This window comes from Furipterus horrens, unplaced genomic scaffold, assembly GCF_987537825.1.
Source record: "Furipterus horrens unplaced genomic scaffold, mFurHor1.1.pri manual_scaffold_16, whole genome shotgun sequence".
NCBI classification, from domain to species: Eukaryota; Metazoa; Chordata; class Mammalia; order Chiroptera; family Furipteridae; genus Furipterus; species Furipterus horrens.
This window is the reverse complement of record NW_028327186.1, coordinates 3,041,580-3,063,882: the sequence shown is the minus strand read 5'-3', so window position 1 is coordinate 3,063,882 and position 22,303 is coordinate 3,041,580. Positions and strand designations below refer to the sequence as shown.

At 42.8% G+C, this 22,303-nt stretch overlaps 1 protein-coding gene across 1 annotated transcript in view; it reads left to right on the top strand.

The window, feature by feature from the left end:
* TJP1 (tight junction protein 1) overlaps positions 1-22,303 on the top strand; it is a 79,837-nt gene that overhangs the window by 14,749 nt on the left and 42,785 nt on the right. The window contains exons 2-5 of the mRNA XM_090263564.1: positions 3,151-3,207; positions 15,132-15,256; positions 15,924-16,026; positions 20,754-21,030. Of these exons, the coding sequence (XP_090119690.1) occupies positions 3,151-3,207; positions 15,132-15,256; positions 15,924-16,026; positions 20,754-21,030 (562 nt within the window). The remainder of the gene's footprint in view (positions 1-3,150; positions 3,208-15,131; positions 15,257-15,923; positions 16,027-20,753; positions 21,031-22,303) is intronic.

The window sequence follows — 22,303 nt, the reverse complement described above, 5'->3', positions numbered from 1 at the left end:
AAAATGACAAGCATGTTTACAATAAGGGTGTTGAACTTTAAAAATCATTAATTTGAATAGATAATAGAGGAACTTGATAAAACTGCAGAAGGGCTCATAGTAAAATAATAATAATAATAAGATTCTCACCAGCCCACCCCCATTTCCGTTGCTGCACCCCAGAGGCCCAGTGTGGTTTAGATCATCTTCCAGAGGAAAACCCCTTCTCCTTTCATCTTTATGTAGTGCTCACGAAAATGGTGCTTAATAAATTCACTCGAACACGTGCTTTCCATCAGTTTCAGCCTTCAATTTCTGAGTGATCTTCTGTAAGAAGCTCCTTCCCCTCTACCCCTCAACAGTTGATTGCGGTTATTTTTGAATATAGCAGAAGTGAAAGAATTTTACCATGGATAACCCTGAGTCCTGAGAGCTGAGATTTTCTTATTATATTTTAGTGTATTTGCACGTCACAGATCTAAGTGTTCATCCCCCCTGTTCCCTCCTCAGTGCGTTCAGGACCCTTCATGGGGTCTGCTGGGTGTACAAAACTGGGTAGAACTTTGCTGCTTCTGCCACTGAAGGAAAACGAAGGCTGGAGAGTGAGGAGAGGTGGCATGGTGCAGTGTTTAACCAAGGAGTACACTTTTCCCTGTGTTTTTTTAAGTGATAAGTATTGGCAAGGTATGATACTCATCTACGTTCTGTATTGAGTGGGTTTAGTGTGCTGGTCAAGAGCCTGCCCGCCTACCCTCTCTGATGGCTCATTCTCTCTTGCCTTCCTGTACGTAGCTCTCCTGTCTGGCAAACCAAGCTAATAAGGCTCTGGCTTCAACAGAGAAGTGAGGTATTACATTACCCTTTGGGGTAAGCCATTGAGTGAGTTGAGACACGCACTTTTCTGATCCCTCCAGAGAAGAAACATATTTTGATTGGAATGCTGAGAAGAATTGTTTTAGTGTTTTTATTTTTCCCCTTAAACAAACAAAATAATTTCAATTTCTCTTATGGTACTCCTCTTAAATCCCTTAGTAACAGTAGATTAAATCCCTTAATGTATAAATCCCTTAGTGACAGTAGATTAAATACCTTTTATAATTAACAATAAAACAAAATCATCTTACATATTTGATATTCCTAAAAGCTAAGTTAAAAACAGACATTTGACGTTTCAAATGGGATTTGGTAGATGTGGTTTAAAATGCTCTGGCACTGTGTTCTGACTGGAAACGGGCAGAAAGGAAAGCTCAAAGATAAAACACCTAATGAGAAAATGTCACCCATCATCCCTTCTCTCTGAATGCGATCAGTGTCAGCATTTTGTCTATCCTTTCAGGCTTTCCTTTCCTACTCACGTTTCAACAAAAGGAGGCTAACAATGTATAAGCTGTTTCATGGAAGTAACATTAAATGAGTTTCTCCATTGGATTAATATGGTACCATTAAATGAGTTTCTCCATTGGATTAATATCCTCTTACAAGATGGAAAACCGTGCCCATTAAAACCAGATGGAGGGCGATAAACCCTTTCATACCCGAGAAGATGCGCTCAAGGCGTTTGCCTGTTCGTGGGCTGCTCTTCAGTTTGCGCTGATAGGAAAGGGATCAGAGGGCTGGGAGGCAGTGCCCGGAAGCGGATCAGGAAGCGTTGAGCCTGAGCTACGCAAGCAGTTCTGCTCCCTTCCCGTGCCCGTGAAGATCGGGCAGGCCGGCCACGCCTGCTGATATTTTGATCATGTGTATTTGTCAGCAGAATTACTTAAATCATCATTGCTTCACACCGATGGAGGACTTTTCTTTTAATACATTAAATCCTGGTCAATTTTTGTTCAAAAAAACAGACCAGCTTTGTTCCCAGCAGAGGTCTCATTAAAGGGCGGTTTTGCTGCACTTGATTGGAAGATTGAAACAAAGCGCTGGTGAGGTTGGCAGTTCTTATCTGTGGGAGTGAACAGAGAGATCCTTTCTCCCCCTCTTTCATTCATCTGGCAGGAAAGTTAATCTAGTTGCTTTGAATTTAGGGAAGCAGGCTTTCTTCATAGGGATTCATTTTCTAAAGTAGCGTTAATCTTCGATTAAAGTTGCTGTGGGAAAGGAGACATGGGCCCCTGGCACCTTGATGGGCAGATTCTCATGATGCTGATGACAGGGTGTGTAACAAAGCAGATCTCACTTTCGAGGTGGGATGTTCTGGGAATGCCAGCTCAGCATTCTCCCCTTCCCACCCCGCCTTCTGTGAGTTCTGCAAAGGCCTTTAAAAATTTGTTCCTCAGTGTATTATATTTAGGAACCCAGAAAGTGGGAACAGCAATCGAGGCTGAATTACCTTAAGCCTCCAGGAGCAGGTAACACAATTTATAAGAAACTTATTTTGAACTCTTTAGTGCTCATTCCCTCGAATAGTAATTTATTTCCCTCTCTAGTAATAGTTTGACAGTAGATGAACCTGAGCTACACAGCGGTTTAAGCAGTACCTGCATTGGAGCTTGCATTGCTCTTGTTTTACAGTGATTCTTGGAGAGTTTTTTCTTTTTCTTTTTCTGTTTCGTGTGTAGATGTGTGTGTGCAAGAGTATACTAGAAAAGCTACTTTTTCCCCCTTAGGAATAAGAAGCTTGAGGAGACAGTTCTGTAGTACAGCCATAGCTAGGTGGGGCAGTAGTGTTGAACTGTGATATTAAAGCAACCATTGACCAGGCCTATCAACTGGATCCATCTTGTTTCCTGCGACATGGATATTTATAACTATTGTGTTCAGAGGCATTTGACTTTTCCTTTTCTTTACACAGTGTAAGGAATGCTTTAAAATGTTTTCTGTGTCGACAGATATTTTAAAATAACACTTCCAACCTTTATTCTTTTCTATCTCATGTTAAATATAAAGTTGCAGAATTAGCTGGAATAGTGGTTTTAGCTGGCAAGAAATGGACAGAGGGGCATCTGTCCAAATTAAGTTAAAAACAAAGGAAGTTCCTGTGTGTAGTTTCCTGTCTCTTACAACAAAAGCAAACAAAAAAACCTTCCGTAACTATTAAGCTCTTTTCAGAGTACCTAGTACTAAAAGTATGAATTTTAATGTGCTGTGCTAAATTGTTCGCTAGAGTGTTCTCACTCACTTTATTAAAGACATTTTCTTGAAAGGTAATGACTTGTTTTTCTTTTCCTTTATCAGAGCACAGCAATGGAGGAAACAGCTATATGGGAACAGCACACAGTGACGCTTCACAGGGTGAGTGTCGGCCGCAGTGAATAATCTGTGTATAACTCAGGATATTGGCAGCTTTTGAAAACAATAGAGGAAAGCCAGATGTCAGGAAGCCCAAAGAAAGGGCAACAACTTTTCTATATTCCTTTGTTTAAAATTAGAATTGCAATAAATTCTTTATTAAGGTCAAAAGTGAACATAATTACTTTTTCAAATATCCTTTTGGTGGTTATTTGTATATGTGCTGATTTTATTCCTGAGTGCAGAAATTGAAGTTATTTGAGAATTTTTGAGTGTTCAGGTAAAAGACACTGTACATTGTATAAATAGTAAACTGCTTCAAACTTTCTGAGTATATATGTGTGTGTTGTAGGCTTGGGGTTTAAAATAAACCAGGTCGTGTGGGTAATAAAATCTTTAAAAGATACTTGTTGATTTGAAACATATAGACCCTGAGCTGTTGCTTAAGCAGTTGCAGATGGCACAGAGCAAACAGCAGTCGGCTGCGGAAGAGGGAGAGCTTTGTCTGCCCCACACTGCGTCCTAGCCTGCCCTCTTCCTTCAGGAATGGGCAGGCCATCCAGTCCCTTCCAGAGCCTCGGTTTCCACCGGTTTAAGTTGGGCTAATGGCACCTATTTGCACTTGACATAAGTAAGGCCCTCCTGTGATTCCCCAGGTCTCCCTCTGAAGAAAGCTGACTTTGTTACCTTCCCCGTAGGAGAAGGAGAAGAAAGATATGAGGGAGTATTTCCATGTTTGACGTTTACTGGTTCTGCCAGCAGTGCCCGTGACGGGGGGTGGGTGGGAAGGGGGATACCGTGTTCCCGACCCTGCCCCGATTTATCTTGCGAATGTTTGACTCTGCACATAATAGATAACGGGTAAATTAATTACTGATTAAAAACAGTGATTTCAGACACAATGTGGATTTTTTATGCCTTCCTAAATGGTAAAAGAAATCATTAAAGCTATAGCTGTTAATTTATAAAGCTAAAATATGGCCTCTGTTTGCTTGAAACGTACTGATAGGTAATATATTTCAATCGGATTAAACATATAAAATAACTATACCTTATAATTGTTTAAATTGGTTGTGATGTAATAATTTAGTATTATCACATTACATTTGTATTGTATTCTGAATACCTTTATTGTTCTCATTGGTATGATTTACATACAATAAATTTCATGCTTAGTGTGCAGTTCTCAGTTTGACAGACACATGCAGTCCTGTAACCACTGTTAACAACCAAATTATAGAACAACTCCATCACCCTGAAACTTCCCCCGGTGCCCATTTATAGTCGGCTCTGCGCACCCACCCCTAGCGCTTAGCAGCCCCTGATAGGTTCTCTGTGCCCACACGGACATGTTGGGCCTTTTCTGGAGTGCCGTGTCAGCAGGCTGATACCATGGCTCACACTAGATACACGTAGCATTTTGAGACTGGTTTCTTACCCTCAGCCTAAAGCATTTGAGATTTCTCCATGATGTTGCTTGAATCAATAGCTCTTTGTTTTTTTGTTTTTGTTAGTTTCTTCTTATTGCTGAGTAATATTCCACTGTATGGGTGTAGATGATTCACGCATTCATGCTCCAGTTTTGATACATTGGCTCGTTTCCAGTTTTGGGTGATAGTGTATCTGCTGTAATATACAGCTTTTCATATGAACATAACTCTTCATTTCTTTTGGGTAAATACTTAGGAGTGGAATTGCTCTGTGTCTTATGGTAAATGCACGTTTAACTTAGAAGAAACCGCCACGCTGTCCAGACCATTGCGCATCCTCACAGGCAATGTGTACGAGCTCCGGTTGCTGCGTGTCTTCCCCAGCCCTGGATAGTATCAGGATTGTTTCTTTTTTTGTTTTGTTTTGTTCTCTTAATTTTAGCCACACAGATAGGTATGCAGTGGTATGTCATTGTGGTTTTAGTTCCCAATTCTCTAATGACTCCTGATGTTGAGTGTGCGTGTGTGCTTATTTGTCACTCATGTGTCTTCCTTGGTAACATGTGTTCCACTCTCTGCCCATTTTCGGTTGGGTTGTTTGTTTTCTTATTATTGAGTGTTTTCTTATAGTTGGGGTAAAAGACACTTAACATAAAATTTCCCATCTGCTCAAGTCCTTTGCCTTTTTTTAATTGGGTTATTTATTTTTTAATTGTTGAGTTGCAGGAATTATTTATATACTCTGGATATTAACCCCTTATCAGATATATGACTTGCAGATGTTTTTTCCTATCCCATGGATTGTCTTTGATTGTGTCCCTTAGTGCACAGAAGTTGTTATTGAATTTTGACAGCTTTTTCTATATTCAGGATACAAGTTTGATTTCTTTGTGCCTTTGTCAGAAATCAGCGACTGTTTATGTGTGGTCTTTCCCTGGTCTCTTCTCTTGATGTTTGTGTCTTCCTGCCAATTACTTCTGCCTTGATTAGTACAGTTTCATATTAAGTGTAGAAATCAAGTAGTGTGAATCCTCCAAATTTACCCTTTTGGTAAAGAAAAAATGTTTTGGCTGTTCTAGTTAGTGTCTTTGCCTTTTGATATAGATTTTAGAATATGTTTGTAAAAAAATTGGGATTTTCATTGAGATTGCATTAAATCTACAGATCAGTTTGGGGAGAATTGGCATCTTAACAGTATTGAGTCTGACAGACTGAATGTGATATGACTTTTCTTTTTTTTCCTCTTCATTATCATTTTGTTATTTTTGGCGTGCAGATCTTGCACATGTTTTGTTAGATTTCTGAAGTATATTTCATGTTTCTTAGTGCTCTTCTAAATGGTGTTTATTTTTATTTCAACTTTTTATAGTTCAATAGTATGTAGAAATAAAATTGACTTTAAAATAGTGAACTTATAATTTTCTAAACTTAATAGTTCTAGGAACTTTTGGGGGATTTTTCTATGTAATTTGTCCTGTTATCTGTGAATAAAGGCTGTTTTATTTTGTCCTTTTTGATCTATATGCCTTTTTTTTTTTTTTTTTGGTGCTTTTTCTTGCCTCATTGCACTAGCTAGGACTTCTGGGATGTTGAATAGGAACGGTGAGCAGACATCCTGATTTTAGATGAAAGCATTTTGTCTTTCACTTTAATAGTATGGTGTTTGCTGGGTTTTTTTCTAATGCCCTTCATCAGGTCAAGGCCATTCCCTTGTATTTGTGTTTGGCCATTTACTAGGTTGGGGAAGTGCCCTTTCATATTTACTCTGCTGAGAGTCTTTTTTTTTTTTTTTACAAGTATTGGTTTGAAGTTATAAGAGTTTTCTTCTTAGTGTATTGGTAGAGTCAGTTTCTTGCTGTTCGAACGTTGAACAGTGTTGCAGTCTCAAGATAAATTCTGCTTGGTTGTGATGTATCACCCATTTTATGTACGGCTGGATTGATTTGCTAAAGTGTTTTGAAGACGTCTGTTTCTGTGTTCATAAAAAATATTGGTGAGTACTTTTTCCACGTATTGTTTTTACCTGGTTTTAGTGTCAGGGAAAGCTACGCGCCTCGAAACAAGCAAGCAGTGGGGAAGCATTTTTTCCCTTAGGGTTTTCTGGTGGAGCTCGGGTGCGGTTGATGTTATCGCTTCTGTAAGTGCCGGGCAGGGCTCGTCAGTGTGAGTAGCCGTCTGGTGGTGGGAAGGCCTCTAACTACGAAGTCAGTTTCTTTGATGTTACATGGAAGCATTCAGTTACATGTTTCTTCTTTGTTAGCTTCTCTTTCTCTTTTGTAGCTTTGATAGTTTGTATCTTTTGGAGTGTTTGTTCTTCTAATTTGTGAACATAAAACTGTTAACAGTGTTACCTTATTTTATTGCTATAGGGTCTGTAATGAGGTTTTTTTTTTTTTTTTTTTTAATAATTTGTGTCTTATTTCTGGCTAGAGGTTTAACAGTTTTGATTGATCTTTTCAAAATAACAGCTTTTGTTTTCATTAATATTTTTTGTTTTGTGTTCTTTTTAATTGATTTCTGCTCTTACGGTAACATTTCCTTCTGCTCTCATTGGATTTAAATTTTTCTTTTTTTATACTTTCTTAAAGTAAAAGCCAGATCATTTTTCAGAGATCATAGGCATTATTTGGTATTATCACATTACATTTGTTTTTTCCTAGTACCTTTTAGTTCTTAAATAGGCAAAATAAAGTAAGACACATTAGCTAAAATGTTTCTCCTTTCTATTTTTTTTTGCCTCGTTTCGTTAGGAATTCAGGTGTGGGAAAATACTCTTATTTACTACTGATCTTTAGCTTAATTAAAGTAGGAAAATGTCTTGGATGTTGAGAAAAGTCTGATTTTCTGATTGTGTGAAAAGTGTCATGCCTACCCATCATTAGGTATAATATTCAGGCAAGTCTGAGAACTCCTGTCTAGAAGGTTAGTGTAGGTTTATTCTGTAGCTAGCCTCTTCCGGTGCTTCAGTTTCCTTTCGCTATGGGGAGGGTACCAGCCCAGAGAATGCTGTCAGAAGATACATGAGACAAGATGAGTATACCATTCATAGCTCTTTGGTTTTTAAACGTGTTAACTCTTGTGCAGGGGACCCAGAGCTGTGTTGCCTCTGGGCCTCAGCAGAGAGAGCCTATGAAAGGCCTCAGCAGCCACCCCTCAGGAGCTGTTCTTTGGAGGTTTTGAAAATAACCCTGTCAGTGCAAGCAGGGAGACTTTTGTCAAACTGTAATTCATTTGACTTCATTCTCTGAGGCTACAGAACAGTCCTTGGGTGTTCTGAGTTGATCCAGAATAAAATGTAGCTCAGCGAGAGCTTTGTCAGCAAACTTGTGCTCTAAAGAGCCTGATGATAACGCTCCAGGCCTTGCAGGCTGACTCTCTCCCTGCTCCTGCGGCTGTGTTCCAATAAAACTTTGTTTACAGAAGTGGGCGGCCAGCCAGATTGGGCCTGCAGGCCGTGGTCACCCCCAGGGGTTCACTCAGTCTGGGATGGAGCCCCTAACGTTGATTTTAAAAAATGTTTCATTTGAAATGGAGGCCCATGGCCTCGGGCATCCGATTTTTGAGAAACTGACAGAGGGGTGAGATCGGCATCCTCCCTGAGGTGACCGAGGGGGCTTTTGGTAAGAGTAGTAAGTGAAGGAGGTGATTTGAGGCTGTTCTTCTGGCAGTAACCTGCGATATGGGTGCCATGTGTTACCAAATAAGGGCAAGTCCATGTTCTCTGACATCTGATGGTCCAATTACATGTAAGGTGGAGGTGACTTCATCTTTTAAAAGTATGAAAGTTCTGTGGATTAAAACAGATTGCCTCCTCTCTCTCCCCGCTCAACTCCAAGACCCTTCTTTTGCTGTAGCTTGTTTCCTGAGCCCGTCTCTGCTGTGGCTCCTTCTCTCTACCTCTGTGACTTTCTTAAATAAGCTTTCTCTTACAACCTGAAAAAACAAAACAAAAACCCAACATTTTGTGCTGTTAACTAGCAAGAATAATGTACGACACACTTCTTTGTTGCTTCATTCTTCTCTTTGCATTCCCAGAGGTTACTTTCTCTGTCTCAGAATATTAGATAAACTGCAGGGGTCCTATTCAGTCTTCAAGGCTAAGTAATTTTCTGGTGCTCTGCTGCGTGCCAGGCACTGTTACAACCCCTGGGACTTTTATCAGAGAACAAACACAGGCGGAACTCCTTGCCGCGTGGATCTGCTATCCGCACTGGGCCTCAGTGACGGTGACTGTTTACTAGGTAGGTACTTGTCCACCCTGTCTCTCCTGAATCGTGATTTTCTTAAGGATAGGAAATCTTAATCCGTTTTTTGTTCTCTTAGTACTTAGTTAAAAGTCCAATAAAACTTCATTTCCTGGAGGCCACCCTGTTCAGCGAAGTCACTCTTGGGAGGTCCATACAGCAGCAGCCTTGTTCAGCAGAGATACAATGCAAACACGTGTGTAATTTAAAGTTTCCTGGTCTTCACATTAAAAAATGAAATACAGGTGAAATCAGTTTTAACACAGTATGTCCAAAAGACCATTTTTAACATGTAATCAATATTTAAAAATAGAAGTACTTTTTTTTCCCCCATAAAGTCTTACAAAACCGACGCCCATTTTACAATTTCAGCACATCTCTAGTAAGACTAGTCACATTTTCAGTGCTTAGTGGTCACGCATGTCTTGTTTATCATAAATTTTGTTTCCCAACCAGACAGATACTTAAACACTAAGTTACTGCTGCTCGTGGCTGCTTATGGTCTCAAAAAGATGAACTACAGTGAAAGGAAAATTCTTGGATGCTCTTGCCTCTATTCAAAAGCTATAACCACGTAGACACAAATAAATCAGATCACATTATACTGCTTTAAACCACCCCCCCAACCATAATAATAAACATTATCTCGGACATTTTCTCATGTAAACATAGAAAAACCAGCTATCTTTTGTCACATCTAAACATGTGTATGGTAAAGATATATGAGAAAAATAGTATTTTGCATTTCTATTGAAAATTCCTTTGGAAAGCAACCAAAGGAATTTAGTAAGTCCGGTATAGAACCTGTGATTGCTTTGGAGTAATAATACTAATTCTGCCACTATCAGTTTTGATTACCGTAAACAGTATTACAAAGTTTTTATGCATGTTATTCCCATTCCTCTACCCATTTGAAAAATGGTTTTACTATATATCATACCGCTGTTACATAATGTAATTCTTTCACCCTAATCGCCATTTAACCTTATTACTAGAAGTACATATTTAATGTTTTATCACCAAATCCTCTCCTGTGTCGCTTGTCATTTTGATTGTCAGAATGTCAGCCTCTGTTAGATTCCTTAGGAAGAGATCGTGAAAACAATATCTCCTGTCTTCTTACATGTTTATTAGTTTATCTGTACCCTTCTATATTTGAAGGTCAGTTTTACTGGATATAAAATCCTTGGCTCACTCTTTCACCTGAGTGCCTTTGTATTGTCTTTGGCATAACAGGTTGCTATCTAAATGTGACACTAATCTAAGTTTCTTTTCTTTATAAATTACAAGCGCTTGCCTAGAAGTCAAAACATCTTTTTCTTTACAATCTAATCATGTTATTTGAATGTATCTTGGTGTTAGTCCCTGTGAATTGACATTCTCAAATAACTCAGCTACAATGATGTGTCCTTTTAATTAAAAAAATTGACACAAGGAAAGTTTTTTTTTTTTAATTAATTTTTTTAATTACAGGTTTTACTATTTTTTCATTTTTATTTTTTAAATTACAGTTTTTACTATTTCCTTTTCTCCTTTTGGTTTTGTTTTTTAGGGACTCCTATCCATATATTGTATCTTGTTTGCCTGTTTGGTCTTGTGTCCTATCTAAACTTTTTAAAATTTCTAATTAGCTCTTGAATTCTGTCAACTCATTTCTGAGTCTTTATAATCCTTATTTGTGTTGTTTCATGTCTTGTATATTATACCTTCTAGTTTGTTTTGTAATAATAAGAGTTTTGTTCCTTTTTCTTTAGCATTCATTCTGTTATGCTTTCATTCTCTGTAGGGAAATCATTCTGTTACTCTTTATCTTTATACTAATTTTATAAGGGACTTGATCCTGATAGTCTTTGCTTACTTGTATGTGAAATTAGTTCCTTTTAGAAATTGAGTTTTTAGAAATTGGCTTAGTTTCCGTGCGTGTGTGTGTGTGTTCATGGCTGTGCTACAAAACATACCTGCTGCTTTCTGACACTTCCCATCTCTGTGCCCTTTGTACAGTTCGATCTGGACTTTCTCTTTACTTTTGTCTGTGTTGCTCTGGCCCCGCTCAAGCTTGATTCCCTGCCGGAAGTGCCTCCTGGGTGGTGCCCTGTGCTGGGAGGGCCTGGCAGGGCGAGTTGACAGCTCCTGGGGTCACCGGCTCCAGGGGATTGGGGCCGCAGGCAGGCTCCTCCTTCCCACCCGCTGTCTGAGTGGGCACAACCCTCCCAGCGTCACTGCTGTCCCCGCCTTGTCCTGCCGTTCTTGCCAGTGGAGACTGGCTGTTTGGGGGTTCTCAGGCCTTGGGTGTGGGAGACACCTTGTGGCTTTCCTCTCCTGTAGATGTCGGGAACACTCCAGGCTCCTAGTCAGTTGCTTGTCCTGCCTGCTTGCGTTTTGCACCAGGAGGGGACCTGTTGTGTCCCTGGTTCTGTGGTAAATGTCCGTGGCTTTTTGGTTTGTTGCGTAGTTGCCCCGCTTGTGTTTACTGGGGATTCAGAAGGCTCCAGATCCGTGCTGCTGCCGTGGCTGCAGATGTTTCCAGAAGTCTGTGTTTAATGCTAGTTAAAAAAGATAGCTCTCTGTAAAGGGGAATGCAATTAAAAGGAAATTAAACAATTATTAAATACCTCTTCTTTAGTTTACTAACGTTGATGAACCACTTTGTGTTAGGCTCCTGCAGGGTTGCGCTCATGGAATACATAGATGAACATGTGAATCCGCCCCCAGTGCAGCGCTGATACCCGGGCTGCTCTGACAGCAGTGCCACGTGTCAGGTGGCCACATTGTGTACCTCGGCGCTGGGAGCTCGCAGGAAAGCTCGGATGGTTTTATGAATGGGATGACGTGGAGCCCGGAGTGCGAAGGCTGAGCTGCAGCCCGCAGGGCCGCCGAGGTGCTGGTGAAACCCTAGGCCGAGAGGAGATGCAAAGGCGTAGCGTGCTGGTGCCTGGGCTGCTCCAGTGGGGACCGGGCTTCGCATCGTTTAAGGCAGCTGGGTGCTGGGAAGCAGCTTGGACTCACATTTCAGAGTGCTGGCACTGAGGAGCTTTTGACCTGTGGGCCGTGGAACGGCAGGATAACCCTTCACACGTGGTGGAGGGTGAGCCGGTGCAGGGGGGTGAGCACCTGCTGCAAAGGCGACATCAGACACAGGCAGCCGAGGGAAGCGGGAGTGTGGAGTCGCTGCGCCCTCTGACGCTGTGGGTCACCACCCTGCTCTGAGGCCCTCGGCCCGGCTGCCTAGGACAGTCACCAGTTCAGCTGGCGCGGGGGAGGGGTTCAGGCACCAGCAAGTGCGTGGTGATTCCTCTCTGCAGCCAGGGCTGGGAACCGCAGGCTTCCTGGGTGGTCAGGAAATGCAGTGTCGTGAGCGGTGATGGAGCAGGTTTCAGGCCCTACTAAGTGCCCGAGCTGCGTGGAAGCCGCGGTCTGCGCCAGACGTACGCATGCATAGAGCACACGGTCAGCCCGGCCTCTTTCAGAGTGGGAGGGGGGCGGGAGGAACAACCCCCTTGCCCACAGTCCTGTGCTTTTAGGGTTCCCCCCCAGTGTTTGCAGTGACAAACGGTCTGCAGTAAATAATCGCGTGCACGTGGGTTTTCATATTGTTAGAGCTGCGCATCTTCAGGGCGCGCTGTCAGAGGTGAGCGCTGCTGTGGCTCTGTCACGTGTCGCCAGCCCCTCCTACAGAGCCGGGACCGCCGTGCCGTCGGCGGGGTGTCCGGGCGCCCATTTCTCGGCAGCTCCCCAACGCAGGTGTTGCCAGACTTGAATTTTTACCACTCTCTGTGTGGTTTTAATTGGAATTGCTCTATGAGTTTCAACATCTCATATAGCTTTGGTGAATTGCTTCATTGTCTTTTTTTTTATTTTATTGAGGTAACATTGGTTTAAAACATTCTATGAGTTTCAGGCGTACAGCCTTGTAATTCGACATCTGTGTACACTGCTGTGTGCTCACCACCGAAGGTCTCGTTCCCATCTGGCACCACGCCGCTGACCCTCTGCAGCCACTTTGCCATCCCCACCCGCTGCCCCTCTGGTAACCAGCAATCTGTCGCCTGCATCTGCAAGTCCGTCCGTTTTTGTGTCAATGTTCCATGTGTGAGTGAGGTCTACAGTACTTGGCTTTCTCCACCAGACTTCTTTCACTTATCATAATACCCTCAACGCGTGTCTGTTTTATGGCTGAGCATAGTGTTCCACTGTGTGTGTGTGAGTGTGTGTGTGTGTGTGTGTGTGTGTGTGAGTGAGTGAGAGAGCCTTCCCCCTTCTTCCCCCATCATCCGCCGACGGAGACTTACGTTGTTTTCATGTCTTGACCACTGCGAGTAGTGCTGCCGCCGTGACCGTAAGGGTGCGTGCATCTTTTCAAATTGGTGCTTTTAAATCCTTCGGCCGTTCAGAAGTGGAGTTGCAGGATCATGTGCTACTTCGATTCTTAATTTTCTGAGGAATCTCCATATTGTTTTCCGTAGTGGCTGCACCAGTTTATAATCCCACTAGCGGTGCACGGGGGTTCCCTTCTCTCCACGTCCTTTCCAGCGCTCGTTGTTTCTTGGTTTTTGATAATAGCCACTTTAACAGATGTGTAGTTTTGATTTGCTTTTCCCTAGTAATTAATAATGTTGAATATCTTTTGAAGTACCTGTTGGCTGTTTGTATGTCGTCTTTGGAAAAATGTCTGTTGAGATCCTCTACCGCTTCTTTAACTGGGTTGTTTTGTGTTGTGGAGTTGTGTGAGGTTTTTTTAAAAAATATTTTTTGGTTATTAACTCCTTATCATATGTATTATTCGCAAATATCTTTTTCCATTCAGTAGGTTGTCCTTTCATCTTATTGATGGTTTCCCTTGCCATGTAAAATCTTTTTAGTTGGATGTAGTCCCATTTGTTTGTTTTTGTTTTTATTTCCCTCGCTGTGAAAACATTGCTGAGACCAATATCAGGGAGCTTGCTGCCTGTGCTCTCTTCTGTTTTATGGTGTCAGGCCCTGCGTTCAAGCCTTTAATCCGTTTTGAGTTAATACTTGTATATGGCGTGAGATAGTGGTCTAGTTTCATTCTCCTCTCTGTGTCTGTAGATTTGTCTTTTCTGAACATTTCAGATGAGCTGAATTACACCGTATATGTATGGTCTTTTATGACTGGCTTCTTTCACTTAGCATAATGTTTTCATGGTTCATGTATTGCATAACATGTATTAGTATTTCATTTTTTTGTTGCAAATAATATTCCATCATAACAACATACCACATTTTCTTTACCATTCATCAGCTGATGAACGTGGGGTTCCTTTACTCTTTGGCTGTTGTGAATGCTGCTGCTGTGAACATGTGGGGGTGTTTGTGTGGACACACGCTTTCATTTCTCGAGTATGTAGGAGTGAAGTTGCTGGCGTTTCTTCTTCTTTATGAAGGTTTTTTTCATTCTCTTCTATCTCGTCAGTAGGCTTTGGGGTGGGTGGGAGTGGAGGCTGGGACGGATGCCAGGCCACGGTGCGCGTGGTCTCCTCCGTGTGGACCAGACGGCCTCTGTCCGCAGGTGGTTGGGGTTGTTGATGTTTCTTAGGCCACTCTGACTGCTCCGTTTCCTCTCTCGGGGGCGGTGTGGATTTCTTTGAGATTAGGTAACTTTTTTAATAACGAAATAGTTTGAATTTTTTCAGTTTCAGGGCTGTCCTTAGTCATTGTGTTAAGGTGTTCAATTCATTTAGAAATAGTTTATTATAACTTTTTAAATAAAAATATATTTTAAAATGTTTGACATGATTAATATATTCTCCCTGTTGTACACAATGCGCATAAGAGATTTTAGCGTACTTGAAGGACACTGAAATACTGTGTGATTTTCCCAGCTGTGGGTATTTATAAAGTGGCGCCGGAGCGTGTGCTGGGGAAGTCTGCCATGCTGTGCATTAGTTGCCAGTGTGTGTGCCGATCACGGGCTCTGCAGGCCCCTCAGGAGCCCTTCTGATCATCAGAGGTACAGCTCAGCATGTCAGGGTTCAGAATTGTAAAATGCAGTTTAGTTCTTAAAGAGCGTTCATGTAATTGGCCGTTTTCACTATTGTCTGATGCCACTTAATTAGAGCATGTGCTTCCATATCAGGACAGGCAGATCATTCTTTGTGTAGCCATACCAGTGAGTGTGTGGATCAGAGATGTGATAAGGTTGTAGTGTTTATATTTCAGTGTTTTTAGTTTGTAGAGTGTGACACAATGACCAGTTATTTTTAATAGTAACATTTTACTGCAATTATTGCTCTAGGCTCCTGGATTCGGATTTGGAATTGCAATATCTGGTGGAAGAGATAACCCCCATTTTCAGAGTGGGGAAACCTCAATAGTCATATCCGACGTGCTGAAAGGAGGCCCAGCGGAAGGGCAGCTACAGTAAGTGTGTGTCTTCTCGGGGGCGGCTGTGGGGCCGGTCGCCGGTGTGCTGTGCGTTTAATGCCTACCCAGGAAGGCCTTTAGAGTAGTATGTGTTTTCATAAATGGAAAGTAGGTATACTTGCCTTAAATAGAAGATTCCTGTAAAAACGAAGATGGTGAAAAGACAACTCTTACTCAGTTTCGGGTAGAATCTAACCTTTAGGAACGTCTCACCCTGAGTTTTGCTCCTGTTGTTCAGTACGATTACCAAATAAAAAGAGGCAAAGATACATGATTAGCAAAAAAGTAACTATACAGAAGGGTTAAAAGAAAATTGGAAAGAGAGTGATTATTTTTTTTAATGGGGAAACCCATTTCAACTGTGTGACACAGTGTCATTTATGCCCTGTATTGTGCCACCAAAATTACTTTGTGTATTGTGGTACCTGATCAGTCCTTTAGGGAAACATTAATGATTTTTAAAAATGAATCATCTGTGGTTAGTTACTTGTTAAATGTGCTTGTGGGAGATGTGAAAGTAAATAGACATTTTATCATGATCTGAAGACAAATAGATTAATTAGCCCATAATTAGAATATTTTTTAGAGGTACTCATCTTGAAAAGATCTTCACAAATTTATCTGGATGTTTCTCTCTAACGTTTTTGTGACTTTTTCTCCTTAGGGAAAATGATCGTGTTGCGATGGTTAATGGAGTTTCTATGGATAATGTTGAACATGCTTTTGCTGTTCAGCAACTAAGGAAAAGTGGGAAGAATGCAAAAATCGTAAGTCACTTTTACCTTTAATTTTGTAAAGGTACCGGCCTTATTGTTGATAACGTTTCTAGAGATTGAATGTATCCTTCCTCTTTAAGAAGATGAAACCTGGACCAGTAGTTCTGAAGTTAGCTGTCTTTATAAGAGTGTTTTTTCTAATACTGGCAGTGTGTTTTGTCACGGATGTGTTTATTTCCTCAAAGTCCAGGTACCAGGATTTTTTCAATTGAAAAAGGAGAGGGGTGGTTGAATGCTTTCTTGCCTCCTCATGGCCTAGGTTTTCCTTCTATTTAGGTACTTAAATTGGATTGAATCTTGGCTTGTAGTCTGTTTGAAATTTAAAGGGTAGGGGGAAAAGTAGGGTTATACTTCGTATGGAAAATAATACAATAATTAATAAGTAATAATATAAGAATAAGCTGCGTTTTGTGTACTCACAGCTGCAAACCTACTTTTGTCCTGCCCTGGAGAGCTCTGTTTTGTTAGAGGGTTTGTTTGCTGGGCCAGTTTGACATTGTCCCTTGGGCCATGTACATCATCAGCTGCTTTCCTGGCTGCTGTGTGACCTTTGGAGGACAGAGAGGTGGTCAGGTTTTCTTTGTGGAGTTGTTCAGGGTGCATCTGATGTTATTGTTCTGGTATATAGGTAGCACCTTGTATTGTGTATTTCTCTGAGAATTTCTTTATTAAGTAAGGGAAAGGAAGTTCAATTAACTCCTGATGTTGGCCTCCAAACATAGTTGAACTAGGCAAACATAGCACAGAACAGATATAACGTGCAAGTCATCCACATTTAGGAGCGCATTAGCCCCTTGGCCCACTTGCTCGTCCCCGTTTCTGCCCCAGCCTCTGAAGGGACGGAGTGGGGCCCTGCTGCGGCCTCAGCTCCTGCACAGTCAGGAGGAGGGGGCTGGGTGGCTAGGTGGCTGTCTGGCCTTGTCCACCAATGACCTGTGACTCTTCAGTGGGCACTCAGACTGCAGCAGAAAGGATAGGCTGGAGTGAGGGGAAGCCTGCACCGTGCTCTGACCTCTGGGGGCCGTGGGGAGAGCAGGCAGTGGGGCCGCATGCGGTCAGTGCGCCCTGGTGGCAGCCAGCCTCTGTCGGGTGCGTTTCCACAGCCTCTTGTCGTCACGTTTGTACGACTGTCATGTGATTTCTCAAGTGCGGTTCATGCACAGCCTGGCTAGTGGGTGGTGGAGGTTTTAAACAGTTTTTGTAACATGAGATTTCGTTTATAAAGAAGCAAATTGCTAGTTTTCTAAAATCAAACAAGCTCTAGCTTTCTTGCCTTAGCTGCTGATCCTGAGCGTTATCGGTACTGATGGTGTTTTCACACGGCGGCGGCGCAGTCCACCGTGAGCACCTTAGGCAGGCGGGGTTTTCTCCCCGGGCGTGAGGTTGTGAGCTTCGTCTCTACCATCACTGTCCTAGTCAGCGGTTTGGCAGTTACGCTTGGTTTTAACACTTAAGGTTTGAAACAGAAATTTTAAGAAAACAATGCCTACTTCAAGCAGTTTATCTGAATTAAAGATTCAATATAAAATAAAACAATGAAATCATGCAATTACTAGAATAAAATACAGGGTATCTGCTTTTATAACTCTTATCAAGGTAAACGCTTTTTGTAAGCATGATACCGAAGGGAGAGCCAAACAAGTGAAAGTGACAGATAGGATGACATAAACATTAAAGCGTTCTCTTTCAGACAAATGATTTAAAAATAAACCGAAGAATGACCACAAACAACTTGTACACACAAAAGCAAATGCGCAGAGTATCTATTGCAGTATCTGAGATCTGTCCAGAAAAAGCCCAGCCATTGTTAATATAATGAGAATGGTTTGTGCAACCTCGATGTAGCCCAGCAGCCAAGGAGAGAGGACTGGAATGCACGTGCGTGAACAATGACGACTTCACTGTACTGGTCAGTGGGGGCAGTAGACGCCATTGAGTGAGCTTGTGTACGGTGTGGCTGTCGCATTCAAAACGCCTGAGCGAGTAGAGGAATGAATCCGCATCAAATTTTGAGTGAAGCTTGAACATTCATTCCTCCACAGAAACTATTAGGGTGGTTCAGAAGGCCACACCTATGGGCAGCGGGTGATTGGCGGGTTCATCGTGACAATGCCTTGAGCATCGTGTCTTGTGCAGACTTTTTTGGTGAAACATCAAACCACCCAGGTGACTCAGCCCCCCTACAGCCCAGATGTGGCGCTCTGCAACTTCTAGCTTTTCCCAAAATGAAAACCACCTTTGAAAGGGAAGATTTCAGACCATCGGGGATACTCAGGAAAATACAACAGGGCAGTTGATGGTGATTCCAGCAAAGGATTTTGCAGTGTTCTGAACAGTGGAAGAGACACTGGGAGAACTGTGTGAGGTCCCAAGGTGCCTGCTTTGAAGGGGACTGAGGCGTCATTGTCCTGTGTATCTTCTGTCTTCATTAAATGCCTCTCTTTTTCATAGTACGTGGCTGCATACTTTCTGGACAGACAAAAGGTTAAAAATACGTACAGCACTCTAGTATGACGATCTTCACAATATAAATGCAAAGGACATAAATAAGTAAAGAAGAAACATAAATGAGGTGATCGATCAGTTTGGCAAAGATGAGAAAGTGTTGATGAAGTTAGACTCCTTTTTAGTGCCCTCCTGGTTCAGTCTGAAGGTCAGCCTGGCAGTCCACACATTAGGAGTCATTCGCACGCTCTGACTCCACAAAGCTATTCCTGAGAAGTGGTTCTGCAGACTGGCCCCTGGAACGCCGCCGGTGACCCGGTGGGCAGTGTGTGCAGTCCAGTGAACCCCTCTGCCACCGCGCGGATGCACACCGCCAGGTTCACAGAGATGAGTTATCTCTGGGGAGAGGTGCTTGGCCCATTCATTTGCTTCATAATGCTTTTGAGAATGTTCAGAATTCTAGTAAAAATTATACATGCTCACTGTGTTATAAGCAATATCTAATTCTGTCTTCACCTCTCATTAAAACAAAATTAAGCATGTTTATTGTAGCTATATTAGCAAAGAAGTACTCACATTTTAATTCAGTGGAAAAGAAATCATTTACTGAGCCTAATGCCCAAAAGGGCTCTTGGCTTACGAAAAAATAATTGTATCAATAAACCACCACTCTAATGTAAGAGCACAGGGAAGAAGAAAGATGGGTAGACCAGGGAGGGGAAAGAGAAGCTGGTTGTTCAGAACTGCAAAAAACAAAGCCCATACATAATGACATTGGGTTCTGGTGCTGGCCAGGGATTAGTTAAGAAAGACATCTCACAATGAAAGGCCACATTTGAAGACCCTGGGGTTTTATTCTAAACATCATATGGCATTGAAAACTTAATATAAATGAACGACATGATCTAGTCTACAAATGTTTTAATGAGCAACTGTTCTCTGCTGATTAAAACACCTTTCTTACCCAACCCCCCTATAGCCTCTCCCCGGAGAGCAAAAATACTTGGCCAAGCTTCCTGAGTTCCACCTTTCCAACTGATGTAGAGGAAAATCCTTCCTTTGAGCTGCCCCAAATCCTTTTTATATGTACTATTCCAAATGCATTACAGGTTTTAGACTTACTTCCTACATAATCATTCCTATGGGGAAGTCTGGAGTGTAGAAATACAAATTTCTTGGATGCATTATCCACGTGGGGTGTGTATACTGAATATTTTGAGGGGGAAAACAAAACAGCTCAACATTTCAGAGGCTAATTCTGTCGAGTACAATGCATTCATAGAGGACTGAATCAGCAAAGTGTGGACATGCAGCCATCTGAAGGGGAAGGTAATCAGGACTGGAGTTCGTCCTGGCAGGTGGTTGAGGGCCTGGAGGAAGTTGCTTAAATACTGCACATGACGGCTCATGCCCATGATGGGGGAATTGATGAACTGAGAGAATAGGAGAGGGTGGAGGAATCGGAAATAACATAGATTGGAAAAGTTCCAGGAGACGAAGATGTTAGAAGGAAAAGACAAGGAGTGGTACCCAAGGCCTTACAGACCCCTGGGGAAATCAAGTGTGGCCCACTGTGTGAAGGCCAAGTGCAGGCCGGGACTAAGAGGCCACTTCGGAAGTAATGCACGTGGACCTTGAACTACAGAAAGTGAAGGAAATAAGGGGACAGGGGAAAGTGAACCAGGCCAGAGTCATTGAGGAAAGAAAACCCGGAGAAGTAACTTCCACGTAGACCGGCAGTCACAAACCGGAGAGACACAGGGACTGAAAGCAGCTCCTGGCGGTGAAGCACAGGGCAGCCTGAGCCCCAGCGCACCAGGCTGAGAGTTAGCGGGGAGGCCCTTGTGGGCCCTGATCCTGAGGACTCAGGTTGGGCTTGCAGGCTCGCTCTGGTTTGGTAGCGACTACAGTATGTTTTTGGTGTTGGTAGTGCCCCATTTTTTATTCAAACTACCAGTAATTATTAATTTTCCTTTAAGCGTGTGATGTTTATACCTGGAAGGTCTTTCTGAATTAATTAAAGTAAGGACTTCATTCGGTCCACTATTCCAAATTTGGGTCTTAAGCAGCTCTGTTTGTCAGGAGAGCAGAAAACCCAACCACTGTGGAAATGTCTTCCTTGGTAATTTGTTAAAATTGTGCATATATCTGTGATTCATAATTGATTTAATTAATACGGCACCAGAAAAATGTAACTTTCCTTTCTCAGGAGCTGAAGCCTCCTATGATGTGACACCCAGTCAGCTTCTTTTATCATCTTTGTTTACCTGTAGACCATTCGAAGGAAGAAGAAAGTTCAGATACCCGTCAGTCGTCCTGATCCGGAGCCAGCATCTGAGAACGAAGAAGACAGTTACGATGAGGAAGCACACGACCCACGAAGTGGCCGTGGGGGGGTGGGGAATAGAAGGAGCGAGAAGAGTTGGGCGAGGGACAGAAGTGCCAGCAGAGAGAGGAGTCTGTCTCCGCGATCCGACAGGCGGTCCGTGGCCTCCAGTCAGCCTGCCAAGCCCACCAAGGTCACACTGGTAAAATCCCGGAAAAATGAAGGTATTCTCTACCAACTTGTTTATCGTTTTCACGTGAAAAACTTTGCACTGATCTTAATGAGAAGTAAATGTGTCATCTCTCCATGTGTTTGCTTCTGTTGGCTTTTGTGAGCTTTGTCCTGGTGTCTCCTCGCTGCCGGGCAGTTCCTGTTACGTCAGGCTTCAGGAATTACCTGTTTCCTCTTCCTGAGTCACTTCGTTGCAGCAGATAGTACTTCAGATAAATTGTCCGTAGTTGGATTTTGGATTTCTTGTGATTAGGACAGCCCAGTACAAATCAGGCTAACAAGAAATGTCACACCGTAATCAAGTTTTAATGCAGTATTTTACTTAGATGTTAGGATCAGTAGGAGCATAACCGTGGGGAGAAATCTTGTGGGTTGGGAGGGGGGCAGAGTTTTTTTTAAATGGAGAGATTGAGGGGAAGGAGCCCCTTATAGGGGATTTCTCTATAATGCAGGTCTTCTTTTAAAAAAAATAATGGAAATGAGGCCCAGCCGCCTCCCGTCAATCACATCTGACAAAAATGAATGAGTTGTGGTTTCTTCCTGCTGTGGGCATGTCTCGCCAAGGCAGGAAAGCATCTACGATGGATCTTTTTGGTAAAAAGGTGTTAGAGCGAGAATACTGTGAAGACTCAACTTGATCTGCTTTCCCAAACCCTGACTGACGCATCTCTTCCCGGGTCTGGCTCCTGATCCCGCTCCGCATCTCCCCACTCACTGTACCCCCCTCTGTCCGTTCCACCCGCTTCCCTAAACTGTGGGCGCTAAGCCGGTAGGAATGTTCAGCCTTTATCTTAGTGCCTTTTCAGTCGCGTTGTACATGAACTACTCCCTGTTCTTTGAAACAGTGTCTTCTCTTGGCTTCTGCGATCCTGCATCCTTTTGGGGTTCCCCCTTTTTCTGTATCCTTGGCAAGCTCACTTACCTCATCCTGCTTTTGGATTTCTGTTCGAGAATCTTTGCCACTTGCACGACCTCTCTAGGCAGTCCCTCCAGGCATCTCGGCCTCAGTCAGCGGCCGGTAACGGCAGAACCCGGCTTGTCCCGCCCGAGGGTGTGCGTGTGCCCTGCGTTCCAGCCGCCAGCAGGCACATCCTCCCGGTGTCTGCGTGGGTCCCTCAGACGCAGCACATCCCAAACAAAACTCATGTCCCCTCTTACAGTGCTTCTTGTGAGGTGTTCCACTCAACACATTCCTAGCTACCCCACCTCTCAGGCCTGTCCCAGGTGACGTGCTAGTTATTCGTGACGTTTTTTTCCTCACTTTCC